Raw genomic sequence first — 22,937 nt, 5'->3', positions numbered from 1 at the left:
TGCCCACACTTGCCCTAGCAAAGACACAGTGGTTTGGAGCAGTTCGACTATCTACTTGCCCGACGCAGCTCGCTACAGCAAGTGCCGAAGGAAGTCGACCCACCAGCTGACGCACTGACAGAGAGGCTGCCTTTCTCTCACTGAGAATCCAGCTCCAGTGTTTCCAAGCTCCCCTTGCGGGGTGTTGGGAAATCGAGTCCCGAGACAGAGATACAAGACCTCCTTCATTCTAAACCAAGGTACGGAGCTGATTAGACACTAGGAGAAGTCTTGGAAAGATTCTTGGCAAAGAAACTGAACCCATACTTACTTCTTCCCTCGTACTAGACTTAGGTTAGATGGCTTAGAAACCATACCATGCTTTTACAGTATTATTTTATTAAATGAGAAAGAAGACTGTTCAATAAATACTTGTATTGAAAATGCCCGTCTCTCTATTTCTCTGCACCTCTGATGAAACAAAGCATGCATGATTGACTGAGTGAAATATCTATCTATTGTTTCCACGACTCTGAAGATCAGTTTATTCTTGGGGAAACAAAGTTGTCATGTTTATGCGGTTGTCAGAAACTAATCCCTTCTTGTGTATTTGAGAAAGTTTCTAGTGACCTCTGAACTAGCTGGCACTCACAATTAAGTCTAATATATTCGATAGAGACCTAGTAGACCTAAGTCCTACGTCAAATCTATAGGATATATTATTCCAATGCGCAGAGCCAATAGGGAATATAGGAACTACACTACATGGCGTCCGGCGTGGGTAAAAAGGATAAAATATCCGCCATAACTGAGTAGGACGAAAAATCCTATGCATTAGTTTTTGGTTTGTTCAACGTTGAAGGATACAGTGTTCCAAAATATTGTGCGCCTTATAATGATAAAAAGGTAAACGCCCTCTGACTGATCAGGGCAGGCAACAAACTGTGAACCCTGTAGTTTAGGCTACAACTAAATAGTTGGAACCGCTACTGACAGAGACTCAGGAAAAGAGAAGAAACAACAAAGAAGACATACATCAGGTAGGTATATGAGGCTTCATGGCGTGCCTCAGTAAAGTATGTCGGGAAAAGACAACATAATAGAGTGAAAACATGAGAAACTGACATGCCCAGCAGCCGTTGGATCAGTAACTTACTGTTCAGGTTCCTTGGTCCATGTAACAGATTTCTACTTACAGTTTTGCATGGGTGCCCGCTCATTAGCAGCTACCCCGTCATTACGCCTGCCCGATAGTGAAGTGGACCAGGCGAGGCCGCCCAAATATAGTAGCGGTGATTGAAGAGAGGGCGGTACCTCTATCCGGTGTGCCTTGTCACGATGTGATGCAAGTGAAGAAACAGTAATCCCTCTGACCTGCCTGTGTGTAACCGGTATACCTTATAAAGTCGCGGTGTGGTGTTCATGCGTGCACTGTGGGGATATTGGGCACATGTGCAAGAGAAGACATGAACAACCCTCTGTTCTGCGCATGTGCGTGCAGCTGGCTGCTCATTGTCAAGGGGATTAGGGCGCTAGTGGCGTAAGTGTGTGGGGGCGCAGGATCCTGCTACTGGTGAGCGTGTGAGGAGGCAGTCCCTAAGATACATTGCTGTCTATCTTGTAACTTTAACATTCTTGTGATCTAGAGGGGGTTCAATATGGCTGGGGTAGAAAACCCATGAGTGGACCCAGAGTGTGGCACTACAGTCAGGCGGTCTACTGGATGTGCGGGGCGTCTGCTAGTGTGAGATTCTAGCAGTGGTAGAGCCTGGTACAACTCAATGTGAAGGGCATACTAACCTAACAGGGTATGGGGTGGAGAACGGGAGAGAGTGCCCTACCCCAGACTGAGTGCTACCCCTATAGGGTCTGAGGGGCAGAAAATTATGGTACAAGTGTGTCTACAGAGGTGCTGCAACAATTGTAGGATACCAGAGAGTGGTGCCCCTAGGTCAGTAAGGACCGAGAATTAAAGTTCAGTCCATGGTATCGCATCGTTCAAGCCATGTTCATGGGTACAAAGGTGGTGAGTTTGCAGACAGGGAAGCTAACATGTTCGCCGCTAGCCTGGCGTAACTGTGTGGGCTGTCCGCCGTGTATACCTGGGCAGCCACCACGCCGGATCGTTGGGACTTGTGGTACTTTTTAACCCAGTCTGTCTCGTGTGTTTTTCCATAGAACGCTATTAGCGTTTCCTTGACATACTTTACTGAGGCACGCCATGAAGCCTCAGAAACTTACCTGATGTAAGTCTTCTTTGTTGTTTCTTCTCTTTTCCTAGGTCTCGATCAGGAGCGGTTCAAACTATTTAGTTGTAGCCTTTAGGAACCATTAGGATAAACGGAGCGAGTTGCACCACAGAGTGCAGCGCGCTCACAGGAGCTCACACAAGGAAATTTTAAAATCGCTGAATATTTGTTTATTTGTTGTGTATTGTTGCCGCTTTTTAGGCTCTTAACTAAGAATCCACTTACTTGCACCATAATCGTAAAACTCACCGCGTTTGGAGCGGGTCCTTCTCCCGACAGGCAGCACTGCGGCGGACATCTTGGGTTGGGGGGGGCGGCCTAGAGAAGCTGCGCACGGTCTAGTCGTCGCAAGGACGCTAGACCGGTATTTAAACGGGGCAAACTAGGTGGCCTGTGATTGGAAACCATTAGGATAAACGGAGCGAGTTGCACCACAGAGTGCAGCGCGCTCACAGGAGCTCACACAAGGAAATTTTAAAAATCGCTGAATATTTGTTTATTTGTTGTGTATTGTTGCCGCTTTTTAGGCTCTTAACTAAGAATCCACTTACTTGCACCATAATCGTAAAACTCACCGCGTTTGGAGCGGGTCCTTCTCCCGACAGGCAGCACTGCGGCGGACATCTTGGGTTGGGGGGGGCGGCCTAGAGAAGCTGCGCACGGTCTAGTCGTCGCAAGGACGCTAGACCGGTATTTAAACGGGGCAAACTAGGTGGCCTGTGATTGGAAACCATTAGGATAAACGGAGCGAGTTGCACCACAGAGTGCAGCGCGCTCACAGGAGCTCACACAAGGAAATTTTAAAATCGCTGAATATTTGTTTATTTGTTGTGTATTGTTGCCCCTTTTTAGGCTCTTAACTAAGAATCCACTTACTTGCACCATAATCGTAAAACTCACCGCGTTTGGAGCGGGTCCTTCTCCCGACAGGCAGCACTGCGGCGGACATCTTGGGTTGGGGAGGGCGGCCTAGAGAAGCTGCGCACGGTCTAGTCGTCGCAAGGACGCTAGACCGGTATTTAAAACGGGCCATGCTGACGCGCAGCGGGCACGCGCTGCGGGCTCGCCGGAGCATCGCCGGAGTCACGCCAGAGTCCAGCCCGTCTGCGCCCGTCCGCGCACAGACGGGCGCAGGGGCTGGGACGGCTGGTTATCGTCGCACTTACTCCTCAGAAATGCTTAAATCTTTGAATAGAGGCGAACCCATGTTGGACCAGACAGTCCTGCTGTTGCTTAAAAAGTACAGTATCTTTCGGAATGTTGGGGTCACACCTGCCTTGAATAAATGTTCCACGTTAAAAATAGCGAGCCTTAATACCCGCTCGTTGCACTGCCATCATCTGGAGGTATATAATATGCTTCAGGATAGTGACATCGATGTCCTGACTCTTTCAGAGACCTGGACAGATGAGAACTCGTTACCGGATATCATCGCCACCGTACCAAGCGGATATGATATAATGTGGCATAACCGCCCAGGGGGCTCACGGGGGGGTGGGGTAGCTATTTTGTATAGGAAGACCATGACGGTTGAAAAAATACTAACTGAGACGATTGACTTAGCCGATCTTCTTGGGGTAAAGGTCACAGTAAACAATGTGTGTTGGGTGATCTTGTCTGTTTATCGTCCGCCGAAGGCAACCCCTACCTTCTTTGACTTATTCTGTCCTATTATATCTGACCTTAGGTCAAGATATACAAAAATCTTGGTTACAGGGGATTTTAATTTACATTGGGATAAGCCCACCTGGGATTCACCCATGCGCCAGTTAGACACATTAATGTCCGCATTGGACTTCACACAGATTGTGGATACCCCAACGCATGTAAAAGGTCATACTCTTGACCTTATGTGGACCACCGACGCCACTCTAACATTTAGTGAGGCAGCGCCCTGTGTCTGGTCGGATCACTGTTTGGTCTCGTGTGAGGTCCCCCTTAGCAATGGGGCTGTTTATAACTCACATAGCTTCAGGAAAACCCGGAAATGGATTGAAGTCGATCTGAGAGCCCTGACTGAGGCACATCTGGAACTCCCCCAGGTCTTAGAGCCAGATTGTAATTTGGACCGAGACTACTCTGATCTAACAAGATGTTTGACTCGGGCCATCGATCAGATAGCGCCAGTGAAAACACAGCAAATCAAGGGCTCTGGGAAAGCTCCCTGGTTTACTCCGCTCTTAAGGGAAACCAAAACCAAGCTAAGGAGATTAGAAAGGCTGTGGAGGAAATCCAAGCAGGATACTGATAGGGATACCTATAAGGCCTTTCTCCACCAATACAAAAAACTTATGATTCAAGCTAAAGCGGACTATCTTCAGTCGCGCCTAAGCAAGGCCACTAATATCCAGAAAGAAACCTTTAAAATCTTGGCTGAGCTGAGTAAGAAGCCTGATAATGTTAAGCCCCCTTTTGACTGTAATACCTTCCAGACCTACTTCCTGGAGAAGGTGAAGATCATTGTCCAGGAGATAGAGAATGTGGCGGCAACAGGGACTGCAATTGCCTTAACATCTAATAAGGTGAGCGACTGTTCTCTTAGAATGTTCCCACAGATGGATACACTAATCTTGGAACAACTGATGTGTAAAATTAAATCTGGCTCCCCAGCTGATCCTTGTCCGCCTGAGATCTTTCGTATTGCGCGTCCCTTATTGGAGGAATACATCATCTCTCTCCTCAATAGATCGCTAGACATGGGATACCTGCCGAGTGAACTTAAGGAGGCGCGGGTAAGACCCTTATTGAAAAAGCTGGGGTCGGATCCCGCTGTGTTGAAGAACTACAGACCCATCTCCCAGCTGCCCTTCCTCTCAAAAATCCTTGAGCAACACGTTCTTCAGTCCCTGTCCTGCTATCTGGAATCTCACCATCTACTCCACGATAGACAGGCAGGTTTTCGAGCACACCACAGCACCGAGTTGGTGATGCTCTCGGTGCTGGACGAACTAAGAGGCAGGGCTGACTGTAAGAAAGCGAGCGCCCTGATTTTATTAGATCTTTCAGCGGCGTTCGATACTGTCAGCCATACCCTGCTCTTGGACAGATTGAAGAGCTTTGGGATTAAGGGCTCGGCGCTGCAGTGGTTGGAATCCTTCCTTACAGGCAGGACCCAAAGGATACAACTGGGGGATGAAACATCTGAGGTCGGGGTTCTAGAGTGCGGAGTACCGCAGGGGTCGGCCCTGTCCCCACTTCTATTCAACCTATACCTGCAACCCCTGATCGCTGCGCTGGCTGCAATGGACTGTAAAGTCTTCAACTATGCGGACGATACGCAGTTGCTGCTAAGTATAAATGACACCACGGCTGCACAACTCCAATCCCAGAACATCCTGAGGTTCACGGTACGATGGATGACAGATAACCTTTTAAAAGTCAATCCTGACAAAACTGAGATCCTGGTTGTACCATCCACCCTCTCACCTTGGAGTGACCTCTACTGGCCCATGGAGTTGGGCCCGGCCCCAAAACCAAGCCTGGCTGTAAAAAGCTTGGGGATTCGGTTGGATGCTGACCTATCGATGGCACCTCAGATCGCGTCGGTGGTAGGCAGCTGTACTAATATCATCCGGCAACTGCGGAAGTTATCCCCTATCCTTTCAGAGCCCATGATGCGTTCAATAGTAACTGCCACTATCATTTCCAGAATCGACTATGGGAATGCCCTCTATCTTGGCCTACCGAAAACCCTTACTAATAGGCTTCAGGTTCTAATGAATGATGCTGCCCGACTGATTTTTAGACTCCCTAGGAGGTCTAGAGCCACTCCTCTACTACAAAACCTACATTGGCTTCCAATTAAAGAGAGGGTGGAATTCAAGAGTCTGTGTACTGTCCATAAGGCCATCTATGGTAAGGCTCCGGCCTATATCAAGGAGCGCCTACAACTGTACTGCCCGACGAGATCACTTCGGTCCTCGGACTTGCAGTTGTTGACTTGCCCTCGGTACAGGCTAGTGACGAAGGGAGGCAGAGCCTTCTCGGTATTGGTTCCCCAGCTGTGGAATAACTTGCCTGGAGGGCTACGTGAGGAAGGAAACCTCTTAAAATTTCGAAAGAGTCTGAAAACGCTACTGTTCAGGAGAAGCCTGAGCATGGCTTAATCCAATGCGATCTTTTGTTCTGACCCTGTTGTGTTATTGTCCTGTACCATCTTTCCGGGCGCTTAGAGACCTGCAGGTGATTAGGCGCGGTATAAAATTAAAATAACAATAACAACAATAACAATAACAATAAACTACAGGGTTCTCAGTTTGTGGCCTGCACTGATTGGTCAGAGTGTGTTGAACCTTTTATCACTATTCACGTACACACCACACCACATACTTTATCCATAAGCTACTGGACAATATTAAAAACAGTGAGGAGATTCTAAAGGGTGATAATGACCGTGAGTATCTCCTCACTGTTTTTAATATTATCCAGTAGCTTATGAATAAAGTTTTTTCAAAAACTTATACCAGGACAATTTTTAACACCACTTTTTGCACCATTCACTCAAGAAACCAGCTCCACTGTAGTTCAGGTGTCGCAGCACACCCTGATGGCATTCGGCAGTCAGGGTGGAACCCCGATGATGAAGCATGTCACCAACCAGGTTGGTGAGTGAGGGTTTTTTTAACAAAAGGACAATATCCCTTTTGTTCTTTGACATACCATTCAGAACCTTTTTTAAGGTCCTTGTGGTGATACTCCTCTTTTGTTATTTCTATATTTAAGTCCTGGAGACTGGGAGTACCTTCCATTCACATATGTGAAAAATCCCTCACTCTCTTCTTTTGTTTATACTAACCTTCAAACTCCTCACCCACGCACACAAAGCACTCCACAACACCTGACCAGCGTACATCAACAGCCGACTCAGCCTCTACACCCCCACCCACCAGCTCCGCTCCGCTCCGCAGACCGTGCCCTCGTCACTGTCCCCCGCATCCGAAGAGTTACCGCCGGCGACAGATCTTTCTCCCACCTCGCCGCCAAGGCATGGAACACTCTCCCAATCCACCTACGGCAGACCGAAGACCTTCAGGAGACTTCTCAAGACCCGGCTCTTCGAGCAGTAGCAGCCCCCCCCCCTCAGCACCTTGAGACCATCAAGGGTATGTAGTGCACTTTACAAATGCTATGATTGATTGATAGAACAAATAATCATGATTGAGTGAACAGTAGTTACTCAGGAGTCTTGTGAGTCTCGTAGAATCCAATTTTATTCAACAAATGCAAATTGACAAAAGCAGTTCATTCAGCCCAGCCAATGCGTTTCTGTGGTAATGTATATGCATTGTTTACAAAAGAAGGGAGGAGGTGATCCAAATCGATCAAGGAGGGCGTGATTACCACTCACATGGAGTGGAAGGTCCAGCCTTAGTCAAGGCCCTCAGTCAAAGTTATGTATCCAAAGTTGACGAGGCTGTTCCTAACGGGGGGCGAGGAAGTGGGGGGGGGGGGGGGGGGGAAGGGGGTTGTTGGGTTGTACAGGTATCCTGGTCAAAGAAACAGTGGTGGTAAAAAGGTATTGACCTCCCACTGGGTATCCATTATGTTGGACATGTTGGCCTCACACACCCTTCCAGGTGTCATGCTTCATCATCAGCGGTTGCTCCTCGTCGGGTAGGCGGTGCAATTCCCAACGGGCTCACCTCATAGAGGGGCTCTTTGTCGGAGATCTTTTGGGTCCAACTGCCTATTGGTGAAGTGTGGGTATGGGGCCAGTAGGTTTAGTAGACAGAAATATGTGGTTAAAATGTAGCGTAGGGTACCTGAGACTATTTTATTCGGGCGGTCCCTAGTTACAGTTAAAAACGTGTATCTAGACTAGAATAGCTAGAAAAATGATGTTTCTTTATTCTAGACTAGGCTAGAGATTGGAGAGGTTGGTCGACATGTTTCTCGCTATGTACAGTGACTGCGATTCATCAGGACCTATTATTTGTTGTCTACCTTAGGAGTTGCCTAAATCAATAGTGTTGAATTGTTAATCAGCATATGGGTAGAAGTATTACCTCACTGGTGAATAGTCCTTGCCTAAAGGTCAAGAATTAACTGCCTCATCAAAACTCGGCGGGTTGTATAGCGCGTGAGCATGCCTCTGTCATAGGAGGCTATGTGAATCCGCGCGGTAGGCTTGTGTCCTACCCCTCTTCCCGCCGAGATTGGGCGGGAAGAGGGGTAGGACACAAGCCTTTAGGCAAGGACTATTCACCAGTGAGGTAATACTTCTACCCATATGCTGATTAACAATTCAACACTATTGATTTAGGCAACTCCTAAGGTAGACAACAAATAATAGGTCCTGATGAATCGCAGTCACTGTACATAGCGAGAAATATGTCGACCAACCTCTCCAATCTCTAGCCTAGTCTAGAATAAAGAAACATCATTTTTCTAGCTATTCTAGTCTAGATACACGTTTTTAACTGTAACTAGGGACCGCCCGAATAAAATAGTCTCAGGTACCCTACGCTACATTTTAACCACATATTTCTGTCTACTAAACCTACTGGCCCCATACCCACACTTCACCAATAGGCAGTTGGACCCAAAAGATCTCCGACAAAGAGCCCCTCTATGAGGTGAGCCCGTTGGGAATTGCACCGCCTACCCGACGAGGAGCAACCGCCGATGATGAAGCATGACACCTGCAAGGGTGTGTGAGGCCAACATGTCCAACATAATGGATACCCAGTGGGAGGTCAATACCTTTTTACCACCACTGTTTCTTTGACCAGGATACCTGTACAACCCAACAACCCCCTTTCCCCCCCCTCCCCCACTTCCTCGCCCCCGTTAGGAACAGCCTCGTCAACAATGTATATGCATTACCAGATAGGATAGATCAGCCTATTGTCTAAATGTAGGGATCCTTGAGCCCTGATGAATGCCCCAGGCCAGATAGGCTAATTACTGAGGGCAGAAACATGTTGGCTAATATAAGACGGGTTTGAGCCATTGTTCTCCGTTTACCCACCTGACACAGTGTTTTTAGGTATACGCAGAGTCCTCACTAATAAAATTGCCACGGTGTTTTTAGGCATACACAGAGTCCTCACTAATAAAATTGATAATCGAGGAACCCTAAGACATTTTCAGATTGTTTGGATCCCGCTTTGTCCAGTAACTTTATTCAAGAACACCCTCCTACTGTCGCGTCTTCAATCCGGTTGAGTCCTCCCTGGTGGCACCATCCTACCAGGGTGGGGAGAGGATGCTGATGATGAAGCAAGACACTAATATGTGTGTGAGGCATCCTCTTCCATAAAGGATAGCTTTCCTAATCAGTTGAAATCCTGTGATATAAAATTTTGTGCAAGTGTTGAGCACTTTCCTGAAATTTAGGAAACTGTAACTCTTTGGTTTCTCTTATGAATAGTAAGCCCCTGTATACTGTTGTGATGCATTAGTTATTTGTTGGGGGAACATACAGGTGCATATTCTCCACCTCTATTTTGTGATAACAGAAAAAAGATCCTTTCCAGTGGAGGTGAGAGGACAGGATTGTAGCTCTCCGATGTTCTTGATGTAGAAATCCTCTGGAGACTTTAATTTTGTTCTGGACTTTAAGATGAACGGCCATATCACATATCTAATGTTTAAGATGTTAACCATCTAGTCAATTGTCCCTCTTGTCCTCCTGGGAATGTTACTGACCTATTTAGGCTTTATAGATACTTATCTGCACATTCCAATGCATCCAGATTCCCTAACATTACTGAGGTTTACGATCGCAGGACACCATTATCGATTCTGTGTCCTGCCCTTCAGGCTCTCTGCGGCCCCATACACCTTTACAAAGACCATAGCTCCTCTAATGAGCAAACTTCATGCAATGGGCATTTTGTTTTTTCCCTATTTGGATGATTGGTTAATCTGTGGTTCTTTTTCCAAGGGATCGTAAGCAGTCGCTAAAGTGTGCTGGATGACGATAGATCACCAAGTCCTGCTGAACATGAAGAGATCCCACGTTTATCTAGCCTAATTTCTACAGTTCAAAGAGACCCTATTCCGCAGATCATGGGGCATTATTTTCCCTCCTCTGAGACACCAGAAACAGATCTCCCTTTACTAAACCCTGTTACAGAGATCTTTGGTGGCAACAAGCGCCTGGTTGACTGTGAAGGGGGATATGACAGCAGCTCTCCACCTAGCAGCTTGTGCACAAATCTATCTCTATCCACCGATTTAATCACCTTCTTACCCAATTAAACCCGTCCTGCGGGGACTACGAAGCAGAGATTCCAGTGAACTAGGACCAGTAGATACAATAGTGGTTGATTCCAGACAGTTTGAGCAAGAGAATTTCTCCCTCTCCTCTGGTTTTCATCTCAGATGCTAGCAGTTGGGGTAGGGAGCCACTCGTGCCAATGTCTTTGTTCGGGGAGTTTGACCAGAACTTCTGACCTCTTCTAACTGGAAGCAGCTGGTGTCACCTTTGACAGACCTTCTAGCTCTTGCCCTCATGTCCAAAATCACTGTGCAAGCCCAGGATCTTCCTTTAGTCCTCAATTTAATGCGAAAAAGTCATTTTGTGCCTCCCGTTTCTGTTTCTCTTAACTCTGCTTTTTGCCAAATGTGTCGTCTTTACAATTTAGTTCGCCCTGTTTTTCCCTAGCCCATCTTCAGACCAGGAGTGATTTAGCACACCCAGGATTTACATAGGGATTGGTCAATTTATCTAGACAAAATATCTTCCATCTGATAGAAAGATTAACTTTTGTTCCCTTTAGTCTGGCTGGAAGGGGTCATACACCCACTACTTCTTCTTTTAGTAGCTGGGTGAAGGCATCTATTTCCCTTTCATATTTATAGCAGGTGTCCCTCTTCCTTCATTGGTTAAGGGTGCATCCACTAAGAGCATTTCTTCAACTTAGGCTGCTTTCAAATGGGGAGATTTTTAAAGGACATTGGTACCGCAGCAACACAGGTCACGGTTGATCCCTTTAATTTCTTGTTACAGACTTCGCTCAAGAGAAATTCTATCTTCTTCTGTTCGGGATGCTACCTGTACTTGATTTTTCTTTATGACAAATAAAGACACTGTGCTTAGCAATAATGGAAGTTGAACTGTATCTTTTTTATCCCTGGGGCACTTTTATCTAGTTTTAGTATACGCTCAACCTGCAAGGAGGAAGACTGAGAAGATAATGCTTAGATTACGTATCAGTAAGTCTCACAATTCTGAGTCATTGTCTTCCTCCTTACAGTCATTATTTCCACCCACCCTCCTCGGTTGGGATGAGGAACTAAATTGCCAGTCAGGTTGGTGATTACCTTACTTTGTTATTAGAGGAATTGTTTCTCTTTCACCCTTCTTAAGAAGCCCGATGCAGGAACGGTCAGTGATATTAAGAGTGATGCATTTTTTCCTGGGTATGGGGATATCTGGTGGGCATGAGACTGACGCACATACTGTCATGAGAAAGACAATGAAGCTTTCGGGTAAGTATCTGAACATTCCGTGATACACAGTTCCCAGTACTATAAGGGTTTGGTACTACAGAGACACTTTTAGTCATTTAAAACCTTTTAACACAACATAACTATTAACAGGAGAGGTACCTGCAATACATGCACACCATGGAGAGAAGGCTGTTGAAACAAAGGAAACCTAATTTAGGGGTCTGAACCTGGAGGTGTTGTGGGCAAAGCAACTATTTTTCTTCATTCCTGACAATTCCTCCTTTCATATTTTTAGGCCTCGCCTGAGACAGTGCATACCTGTCACTTGCAACAAGTTAGTTTGAAAAGAAAAAAACCTTTTAGCCCTCCAATTACTTACCATCAGTTAGCTCAATGGTCAATCCTATTTGCTTCACTTTAATTTGTGATTGCATGTCAGCGCCTGTCAGTTTCACTTTGTCTCCATGTGTTTTATTTTTAGTTTTCACTGGAGCATCGACAAGTACGGATTGATTTCTTGACTAGTGTTCTTCCGCGCTGCTTACATTCAGATTGTGGTACTTTTTTTAAACGCAAACTAGTAAAATTTGTGGCACATGACCATTTTCTGAAACATACATTTCGGCCGCCTGTAGCTTTTATTGATGATAAATACTCCCTTTTCTTAAGAGGGTTGTCATACAGTATGTGTTTTTCTGAATTAACATTTGCCACAGCGCCACATTTATTTATTTGTTGGTTACCTCTACCCATCCCTAACCACTAAAATTACTCTCACCTTCCTATACGTCTACACACCCCTAAACCCTATATTCACTTGTGCACCCCTTTATCTATACTCATCCTCTAACCCTAAAATCAACCTTACCCCTTTAGCCTCTACCCACTCCTAAACAATAAATTCACTCTTACCTGCCTTTACCTCACCCACCCCAGAACCCTAGAATCACCCTTACTTCCTTTTAGCTCTACCCACCCCTGAACGCTAAAAATAACCCTTTCCTTCCTTTACCTCAACCCACTCCAATCCTAAATTCAGATTGAATTCCCTTTACCTCTACCCACCCCTAAACCCCTCAAGTTACCCGCACATCCCCTTCTACCCATTCATGAACCCTCAAGTCACTCTCACCTTCTTTTACCTGTATCTTTACCTGGGCCCTCATATCATCCTTGCCATCTTTTATCTCTACACAGCTCATAACCCTCAATCAACCCTCACCTCCCTTTATCTCTTCCCGCACCCTAACCCTCACATCACCCTGACCTTCCTTTACCTCTACTCATCCGAGCCCTAAAATCACCCTTACCCTCTTGACCTCTACCCACTCGTAAATACCTCTTTACCTCTGCCCACCCCTAAACCCTCAAGTAACTTAACAGAAAATGTTTGTTATTAAAAATAAACAAATAGATTACCTGTGTGGTAAAATACTGCATGATAAAGGTACAAATAGTTACTGCATGGTACTTACCGGTGGGATACTTACCTCTGTAGTAAAGACGGTTTCCCCTCAGACAGGACACCACCCCTCCCCCTATCTTAAACTCGTATCTGCCTTCACACTAGCATGCCTAAATGTTCTGTGGACACTGTTAGTAGCTGGATACCCTTCAGTATATTTACAAAACATTTTGTTTACGTACAGGGGGCTTATAGCACACTGACTGCTTACCATTGGTTGGTTGACATAGTTTAATGGTCATTCTCATTTCCTTGCTTCTCTTTGGTCAGTGCATCCAGGCTTCGCTCCATCTTTGTGTACTTGTCCTTACCCTACAACACGGACCAAGTACTGTGTCTCTTGCCCAGTGTCCTTCTATTGCTCGCCGCATACAGAGGAACTTTTTTTATTTTATTTGCATCCCTTTCCTCCCTTCCCCTCCTGCATTGTTGCTTACCCAGCCCCCAACAACCCACCCTCCTCCTGCATGGTTGATTGTCCAGTGCACCCCTGCCCTCTCCTGTTGTTGTAAGGCTCAACCCCACAACCCCCTTAGTCGTTTAGTATCCCGTCTGGAAAGAACATGCCCAAATGTCATGCCAACAAGTTTCATGATACTAGAAACATGCAGCCAGCATTGCGCTACATGCTCTGTGTTGTGATGTTATTTCAAGTCTCTCTTCTTTCTTTACTCCTTTCCTGCTGTTCAGCCTAGTTGTTAATAGAATCTTATGACTTTATAGAATGTTGGGTGTATGAACTTGTTCAGTTGGGGTCAGCAAGGCTAAGCAGTTAGGAGGCTGCTCCTGGTGGGGCGTACTTTATGGCCTAGGTATCATCTTGGCTCTATTTAAAGCTATTGGAACAGGATTATCAATAAGGTTACAACTTGGAACCTACAACCTGGCTTCCTGTAAAGGCTCTTACTACAACACTCTACAAGGCATTCTGTCTTCGTTCAAAGCCAACATGTCGATCTTCAGCTCGAAAGGAAGATAATGAAACTTTTTTGGGGGGAGGTGGGGACTGAATAATCCTGTAATACGAAAATAGATCACGGTCCTAACGATCAGCACTGGCCACATCAAAGCCCTTTTTATCTGACTTTCATGCAATGCTGCACAGCAGCTGTGCTGCTATATATAGCATTGCTAAAAGAAATCAACAAAGTCAATAGCTCTATGATAGGCGAGACCTGGTGACTTTGCCAATGCTTGTTTCCAGACTTGTCAAGGTCACCTGCCTTGTGCTAGTCTTACCTGTTGTCTTCTCAATTCGGCCCCCAGGTCAAACAGGATTACTTTAGAAGCCATCCCAGAGTCATTGGATGATCATCCAACTACCTTAGAAGTCAGTTCAGTTCATTAGTCTTTATTTCGAAATAAAATTCATAAAAGACAGCATACAATACATGAAATATTAAAATAGAGCATCATCGCTGTTTAAAAAGTTATTAAACATTTGAAAAAGACTATACAATATAAGAACTTACTACATTAATGTTTAAAATTTATCAGGTATTCAATTTTCTAATACGAATCAACCAGGCCCCGCCTAAGAACTTGGCCACACCAACCACCACGAGCTCAGATCTAATGGTGCGAAATTTCCACAAAGCTTCAAGGTGTCCCCTGCTATTCAATCCACTACATAGGGGTTGGAGCCATTTTGAACGCAGCACTTGATAGGCTGGGCAAGCAAAAAACAGATGGCCAGTGCTCTCTACATGATCCGGGCACCAAGGACATTTGTTATCTGAATTACCAGACCACTTAGCAGTAAATGCATTAATGGGAAGTGATCCAACGCGGAATTGATGGAACAATTTCCTATCCAGAGTTTTACAAATCACATCCCAATAAGGCTCAAGAAAGGGTGTCAGTTTATGAGTCAAAAAGTGCCCTGTTAAGTTGGTGTCTAATGATTGGCTAACTGCAATTGGGTTAATGGATGCCCAAAAAAAATCTTTAAAGTCTTGTTTAGATGGAAAAATAGAGCTCCCCGGGTTAGTCCACAGGTGATGTAAACCCATTTGAAACAAAGTATGTTTAACTTCCTTAAACCAGGGAATTCTAGCGGCACCCAAAAATGCTTTTACCTCCGCCATTTCGTTGGCGAAGAGGCTAAGCTCTGGGGTAACCCAGAGCCGACGCCATAATGCCACCAGGCGAAAACGGGCCAACTCATTTATGGGTCTACAGCCTAGATCTAGCAGCAATGGTTTGGTGGGTGTGGACTGTGGAAGCCCAACCAGATTTCGCAAAAACTTATTCTGGGCTTTAACCAAAGTAGTCAAATCCTTAAAGCCCCAAATATCAGCACCATAGAGGGTAGCTGCCTTTGTTTTAGCTTCGTAGATTTTTAATGCTGGGGCAATACGTTTGGTCAATGATTTCTTATGTTCCTTTAATAAACAACCTGTGAGACGAAGGAATTTAAGATTTAATGCCTCAATCTGGGGTTTCCAACTAAGTTGGTAATCCAAGGTCACACCCAGATAGGTCATTACCTTCACCTGTTCAATGAACACGCCATTCAAGCTAACAGAGCTTGTGATCGGGTTTTTATTACTGAAGACCATAAATTTCGTTTTATCTACGTTAATCTGTAGATCATTAACCCTGCAAAACTCTGCAAATCTATTCAATGCTGTCTGCAGCCCACTACGGGTTTTAGAGAGAAGCAGGGTGTCGTCAGCAAAGATTAACATCGGGTACTTAGACCCCCCCAAAGAAGGTGCATCTGTTTGAGTGTTAGAGAAGAATTTGACGACCTGGTTGATGAAGAGGGGAAACAGAGTGGGGGCCAACACACATCCCTGGCGCACCCCACGGTTTACCGGGAATCTGTGAGTCACCTGACCCTGTTTGCCCCATCTCACTCGGGCAAAATTGTCCTCATGAAGTCTCATGACTATATCCAGGAGTTCAACAGGTAAACCCATACGTCTCAGTGAATCCCAAAGTTTTGCTCGTTGCACCAAATCAAAAGCCGACTTAAGGTCGACAAATGCAGCATAAATAACCCCGCCTCCCAAAAAACAACCTTCCAGTAAAGCAAAGCCAGTCTAAACACCTGATCTATGGTACTGGTGCCTGATCTAAACCCTGCTTGCATGGGAGATAATATATTTTCCTGGTCTATCCATCCCTGTATTCTTACAAGGACCATCCTCGAGATCACTTTTTGAAGAGAGTCTATCAGGCTTATGGGGCGGTAATTATTTGGTAACGTGCGATCACCTGTTTTATATATAGGTAAGATCTCAGCCCCTTTCCATGATTCAGGAATCCTGGCCCCAGCAGCAATAGCATTGGCCAACATTGTTATATAGGGGACCCATACGTCGAAGTTCGATTTAAAAAGATCTGCAGGGATGGCATCCAATCCTGGTGCTTTCCCTGACTGGACAGTGCCCAAGGCACGTTCTGTGTCTAAAAGTGAAAAAGTGAGAGCTGCACCAACACTAAGAGGTACCCCCGTTGCAAGCTCATTCTGTACAGAGGGCCCTTCACTAATGTCTTCAAATTGGGCAGAGTAAAAACCCACCCAATCTAAAGCAGAGACATAATTAACAGGTATTTGGGAGTCCGGATCCCTGCCCCATTTGATAGTCTCCCAAAACTTCATTTGATTTGACGAATTACACGCCAAGAGGAGTTCAGACCAAAAGTGGTCGTCCCATTCCCTCTTGGCTGACCATAAAGCCTGTTTATAAATTAGTCTGGCATTCTTGATATCATTAGTGACCCTAGATTTAACTGCAGCAATTAATTTGCCATGTGCATCCCTACACTTCTTGTTGTACCACCTTTTAGGGGTAATAACTTTCTTAAACCTTGATGGCTCGGTAAGCACATTTTTTTATTCCATAAAGCACTTCTCGTGGAGTTCAATAAATGGGGAGTCAACCCCAGAGGTAGGTTGTAGGTCCATCATGTTACCCATTGTTCTCATTACCACCTCCTCAATTTCTTTGATAAGTAGAGGTTCTGCTATGACCCTGGGCCATTTTACCCGAATTCTATCAGTACACAAGATGACCTCTGATGTCGGGCATTGTGTTACAGTGGGTCTCCCTCCCATATCAGACACCCTTAGGCTCAATATCAGAGGATCATGGTCACTCTCTGGCCTTACCTCTACCACCATATCTACCACAAGTGACCAAGAATCAACTTTAAGCAGTATGTAGTCGATTCGGCTCATACTGGTTCCGTTGTTAAAGGTAGGCTGTCCGTGCTTATCAGAGGTTGTGCGCCCATTAGTTGCCCGCAACCCCCACTCCATACAAAATCCCAGCCAGTGCAAGGCTGCCTCAGTTCCCCTAACACCCTTGTCTATGGTCAATGGCAGAATGTTCCAAGCAGTGTCTACATCGACACCCACATCCTCGTCTATACTAAGAATGGGTTCGAATGAGCAGTTCAAATCCCCTGCCACCACGATAAAATGGCCATAGCCTAAGTTCCTCAAAAGCAGATCAAGGGTATTCAAAATCGGTTGCTTACGACCACCTTTGCAGCCACGGGCATAGATATTAATTAAAACAATGCTCTCGTTGTTACCCTTGCTTAGGTTAATACATAAGAGGTCGGGGTTATCTACTAAGATTTCCGTAGATTGATACCCCAGAGAGTCTCTGATCCACACCGCCAGTCCTCCAGAAGCTCTGCCCTTTGGGCCCTGTATAGCAGGCTTATAGTGATTTAGATACCCCGCTCTAAATAAAGGGACTGTTGCCCAGGTCTCCTGGAATAGGACAATGTCATGGGTATCGATGAAATCTGCCCAGTCATCATTGTCCAAACGGTTCTTTAAGCCGGCTATGTTCCAGGAGACCAATTTAAGTGGCCCTGCTTGACTACAGCCAGAGTAAGCCTCTTGTAGACTTACATCTTCCACCCTAATCTCAATAGGATTGATCACAGGGCTTGGGTCCATATGAGATCCTTCTATGGGGGTAAAACTGTCTGAACGTGATTCAGGTTGGGTGGGAATAGAAATCACAGAGGTGGTAGTGTGTTCCACGTCAAGTATGGAGACATTTGCCTTCCGAAGTCAATCAATGTCTTCCAAGCAATCAAACCGATTGGAGATTAGTGCCCCTTCCCACCTGCGATTATGGCCTTGCCAACCATACCCTCTACCGCCCCTCCCAGTATTTTGGACTAATGACCACTTCCCCTCTAAATTTAGATTTTGCCGTGGAGGATAAAAGAAGGTAAGAGGCCTAACAACAATTGTTGCGTCTTCGCCTTAGAAGTCATTTACACGTCATCAGACATCATCAAGCTCTTGAAGTCATCAGCAAGCTGCAGAAGCTCAGCCTGAGGATTTGAGGATGACTTGCAAATGAGTATCTGATGACTTTAGAAGGTGTCATTATTCGTGATGATTAAAGGATGACTTGAAAAGGAGTACCTGATAGTAGGCGTCATTATTCGTGATGATTTAAGGAGGACTTGAAAATTAGTATCTGCTGACTTCAGAAGGTGTCATTATTCCTGACTCTCCGATAACTTTACAAGATGACATTGTTCCTGATGACTTTGGGGTGATTTGAAAATAAGCAGCTGAATACTTCAAAGGTACTATTGTGTTTTCAATAAGATGTTTTTGCGTCTGGTGATTTTAACAGGAATTGTTTGTTTATTTAACGTCATAGCTGCTATGGAACGTCCAGCTCCAGTGCTAGACGTTCCATTGCGCAGGTGAGGTTCGAACGTTCAACGGCAGCACTACGGAGGTAGTGGTGCCGTCGGCCGCCGAACGTGCGCAAACTGTTGGATGATTGCACAATGAATTGTAGATAAACGTCTGACCTCCTGCAGCTGGGAGCCCCAAAACCCAAACACACCCTGAACCCCCAAATTAACCCTTGCACCCCAAAACCCAAACACACCCTGAACCCCAATATTAACCCTGGCACCCCAAAACCCAAACACACCCTGAACCCCAATATTAACCCTGGCACCCCAAAACCCAAACACACCCTGAACCCCCAGGTTAACCCTGGCACCCCAAAACCCAAACACACCCTAAACCCTAAAATTAACCCTGACACCCCAAAACCCAAACACACCCTGAACCCCCAAATTAACCCTTGCACCCCAAACCCAAACACACCCTAAACCCTAAAATTAACCCTGGCACCCCAAAACCCAAACACATCCTGAACCCCCAAATTAACCCTTGCACCCCAAAACCCAAACACACCCTGAACCCCAATATTAACCCTTGCACCCCAAAACCCAAACACATCCCTTGGTGTCTTACTAGACAAAAAACTCAATCTAACTCCCCACATCAATTCCATTGCAAAATCTGCTCGATACCAACTGCGCCTTCTTTGGGGAATCCGTCGCTTCTTCCCGGAGCAGGACCTTATAACCCTGGTACAATCGCTGGTCCTCTCCAGACTAGACTACTGCAATTCTCTTCTTACTGGCCTCCCCAAATCTCACCTATCTCCACTTAAGTCTGTTTTCCACTCAGCAGCTCGGCTCATCTATGGGGCCAAAAGAAGCGATCACACCGATGTCATCCACCCTCCGCTGGCTTCCCTTCGAGGCTAGAGCTATCTACAAGACCGCTTGTATCACCCACAAAGCCTTGCACTCCTCCTCTCCTCGCTACCTGGCGAATAAACTGAAACTCTCTGGAGGCTCTAGACCTTCACGCAATGCAGAGATCCTACTGCTTGAACCTCCCACTTTCAAGAAGGAAAGAATGATGGCCCAATCCTTCTCAGGCAACGCAGTGAGAATCTGGAACTCCTTACTGCCTCAGCTCCGGACCACCGCCTCCTCCCAGGCCTTCAAAAGGGACCTCAAAGTTCTCCTCCTCCAGAGACACCTCATAAAGTAATTCACGTCCTCTTTGTTATTTGAAGGAAGACCTCCCACTACTGAAAACTCTACTCTCCATGACCATGGTAGTGCTTTCCCTATGTGTTCTTGTGGTTGGAATGCCTGCCTTTTTTATGCAGTATTTTCCATATACTTGTGTTTGGTACCCTTTTGTAACATGCACACACCACTTGGCCCTTGTAACACACGGTTTGCTACCTGCCTTAGATACTTGCACAAGGGCCTCCTTTGCCTATTTAACGCCTGTTCTTGTGCCTGAGTGTCTAGCTCATATTGCAGTATTATACCTCTAACTATACCTTGTTTTCTCTTATATCCTGCACACTTGTCACTTTTTCCTCTTGTGCACTCTTTACTACCTCATGTATTTTTGGTTGCTCACAATTGTTACTACCTCATGTGTTTTATTTGCTCACAATTGTCACTTTAACCGTATGTAATGTAACGTCTACTTTTGTAATCGGTTCCTGTGTAATGTTCTCATCATGTTTCACTTGTGTTCCTATTGTGAAGCGCTCTGACGCCTTCGGGTAAAGTCCGCGCTATATAAAAATGCATAAATAAAATAAAATAAACAAAACCCCAAACACACCCTGGACCCCCAAATTAACCCTTGCACCCCAAACCCAAACACACCCTAAACCCTAAAATTAACCCTGGCACCCCAAAACCCAAACACACCCTAAACCCTAACACTAACCCTGGCACCCCAAAACCCAAACACCCTGAAACCCCAAATTAACCCTTGCACACCAAACACAAACACACCCTAAACCCTAATATTAACCCTTGTACCCTAAAACCCAAACACACCCTAAACCCTAAAATTAACCCTCGCACTCCAAATCCAAACATGCTCTATACCCTTAAATTACTCCTGGCCCCCCAAAACACAAACCCACCCTAAAATGACCATGTACGCCCTAAAATCCAAAGGCCCTACAAACCCCCAAACTTTTTATGAATGCGGAATGCCGGGAGGCGCTGCTGTGATATGATACTTTCTGTACCCCCAGGCTGCATTTCCTTCATAGAGTAATTCCATAAACACATAGATTAGTGGAATCCGATTGCGGTCAGACCTGCTCATGGCCCGAGGAAAAGGTCTTGCAAAGGAAAACAAGCGTTGTCGTCATGGTGACTGCCGAATTCACTCCATCACAATACTAAAATACATTTTTAAAAAGCACAGCTGCCTCGAACACAATGCCAAAATCACCTACTGTAAACCATCAGTTTGCCGGCTGGCTGGGACTCGAACCGCAGATCCTCAATGGAGTAGCTTCTCACCTTTTGATATACCGGAAGCCGGTGGATTCCTCTAGCAAAAGCCCACGCACATGCGGGAGCGCCGGAAGTGACGGCATAGTTCTGCGGCCATTAAGGGACAGGTGGATTGGCATCGGTCTCTTTATTTTTCCAACTCCACTTCCTTCATCGATTCCAGCACATACTCACGTAAGTGCTGCAGCTGTTAAAAAAGAGCAGCATCGATCCTCCGCTCTCGGTCCCAGCTGTTCAATTTCCGTCCCAGACCATCGTCCTCATTTTTCGGAAAGCACGAGTTTTCATTAAGGGGGCAAATTCAGACGCAGCTCCCTGCATGTGTGTGCTTCGTACGTGTTATAATTAATGCCTGCGTTGCAATGTGTGTGTATTATGTGTGTTTGATGTTTGTCTGTATCAGCCTGCCTGCTTGTTTAATATGCACCTTTTGTGTTTGAGCATGTGTATTTTTGTGTATGTGTGACGTAGTGCGTGCCTGTGTAAGTTGTGGAAAATTGCAAAAAGCCTAAAAAATGTGTTTTACAGCAAGTTCTTCGCCGTAAGGAAAAATAAATTACTGCCCGTATTTTGTAGGTCCCATGTTGGTTCAAAGTGCACCTGCGTGTATTCAAGATTCTCGACCAAATGGAACAGTTTTCGATCTACTGAAAAGTTGTCAATCAAAGAAGGCTAAACACATTTATTTATGTGAATATTGTTGAGCATTACTTGTGCCCTTGCAACTTGTAGTGAGCTTTCATTACTCAATGAATGTGTGCTTTATTGTTGAATCCTGGTCACGTTCCCCAAGCTGTGTAGTGTGCAGAGCAGCACATCTTCTAAAACACTGGCAGTTTTCATGGATGCGTTTCAAAGCATAAGGATAAATGCTTCAAATAACTTAGCCGTTGTAATGCTGGTTCCTTATTTTGTTTGCTATTTGTGTAATTGAAAGGCCTGGTTGCCTGTGGCGATTGAGGTTTACGCCCTATTTAGGAAACGTAGTCTGCCGCATTCAGCATCTTGCGATATCTACTTTCGCAAAACAGGCTATCATTCTGGTTTCGTTCCACGTGCATGCAATGTTTTTAACTTGTTTGTATATATTATTGAGACGAGGCCAATTACGTATTCCCTGTTTGCGCTAATTTACCTTGACCGCTAAGATCTCTGTAAAAATGAAGCAGGTCTTGCAAAAAATGGACCAATGTGCCCTGCACACAGGAGCCGAAGTTGGCCGAAGGGCGTGAGGCGCTCTGACCGACACTGGTGCTGCAACCTTTCCCTATAACTGACAGCACGACAGTTCCAATGTGGAGAGCTCTAGCTGTCAAACCACAACGGGTCTTTCTGTCCTGTCGCGCTGTAGGGGTGTGAGCAGGGCCGGCCTGTAGAGTGGCGAGCTGGGCCCAGGGTGCCAGTATTTCGAGGGGCGCACGAAGCTGTGCGCATTAAGGGAATGCCAGCAGCAGAAGCTGCAGAACCCCGATCATCTTGCAACCGCCTTGTTCATGTCCCTGCGCCTCTGTCTGACTTGCCAGATTAGAGTTGATTTCATTCATTGATTAGGCTTTTGGGCAATGTTTTAACACCTCATTGTCCCTTTCTTCACCCTCTTTCACTGTCTCACCCCTGCTGACACACACCAACAGACCCATCACCGTTAGCAGCTAAGCTATCGGTGATTTAGGTGAGCTGGGGAGGTCCCGAGGTGTTTGGGTTCACGG

At 45.7% G+C, this 22,937-nt stretch overlaps 1 protein-coding gene across 1 annotated transcript in view; it reads right to left on the bottom strand.

Annotated features, from left to right (window-relative positions):
• The window catches only part of LOC144770779 (phospholipase A2 inhibitor gamma subunit B-like), an 892,650-nt gene extending 871,393 nt beyond the window's left edge, over positions 1-21,257 (bottom strand). The window contains exon 1 of the mRNA XM_078655535.1: positions 21,168-21,257. Coding sequence (XP_078511661.1) covers positions 21,168-21,177 — 10 coding nt within the window. The 5' untranslated portion in view covers positions 21,178-21,257. The remainder of the gene's footprint in view (positions 1-21,167) is intronic.
• Positions 21,258-22,937: the final 1,680 nt, after the last annotated feature.

Source organism: Lissotriton helveticus, chromosome 7, assembly GCF_964261635.1.
Source record: "Lissotriton helveticus chromosome 7, aLisHel1.1, whole genome shotgun sequence".
In the NCBI taxonomy this organism is placed as follows: domain Eukaryota; kingdom Metazoa; phylum Chordata; class Amphibia; order Caudata; family Salamandridae; genus Lissotriton; species Lissotriton helveticus.
This window is presented reverse-complemented; position numbering and strand designations above follow the sequence as displayed.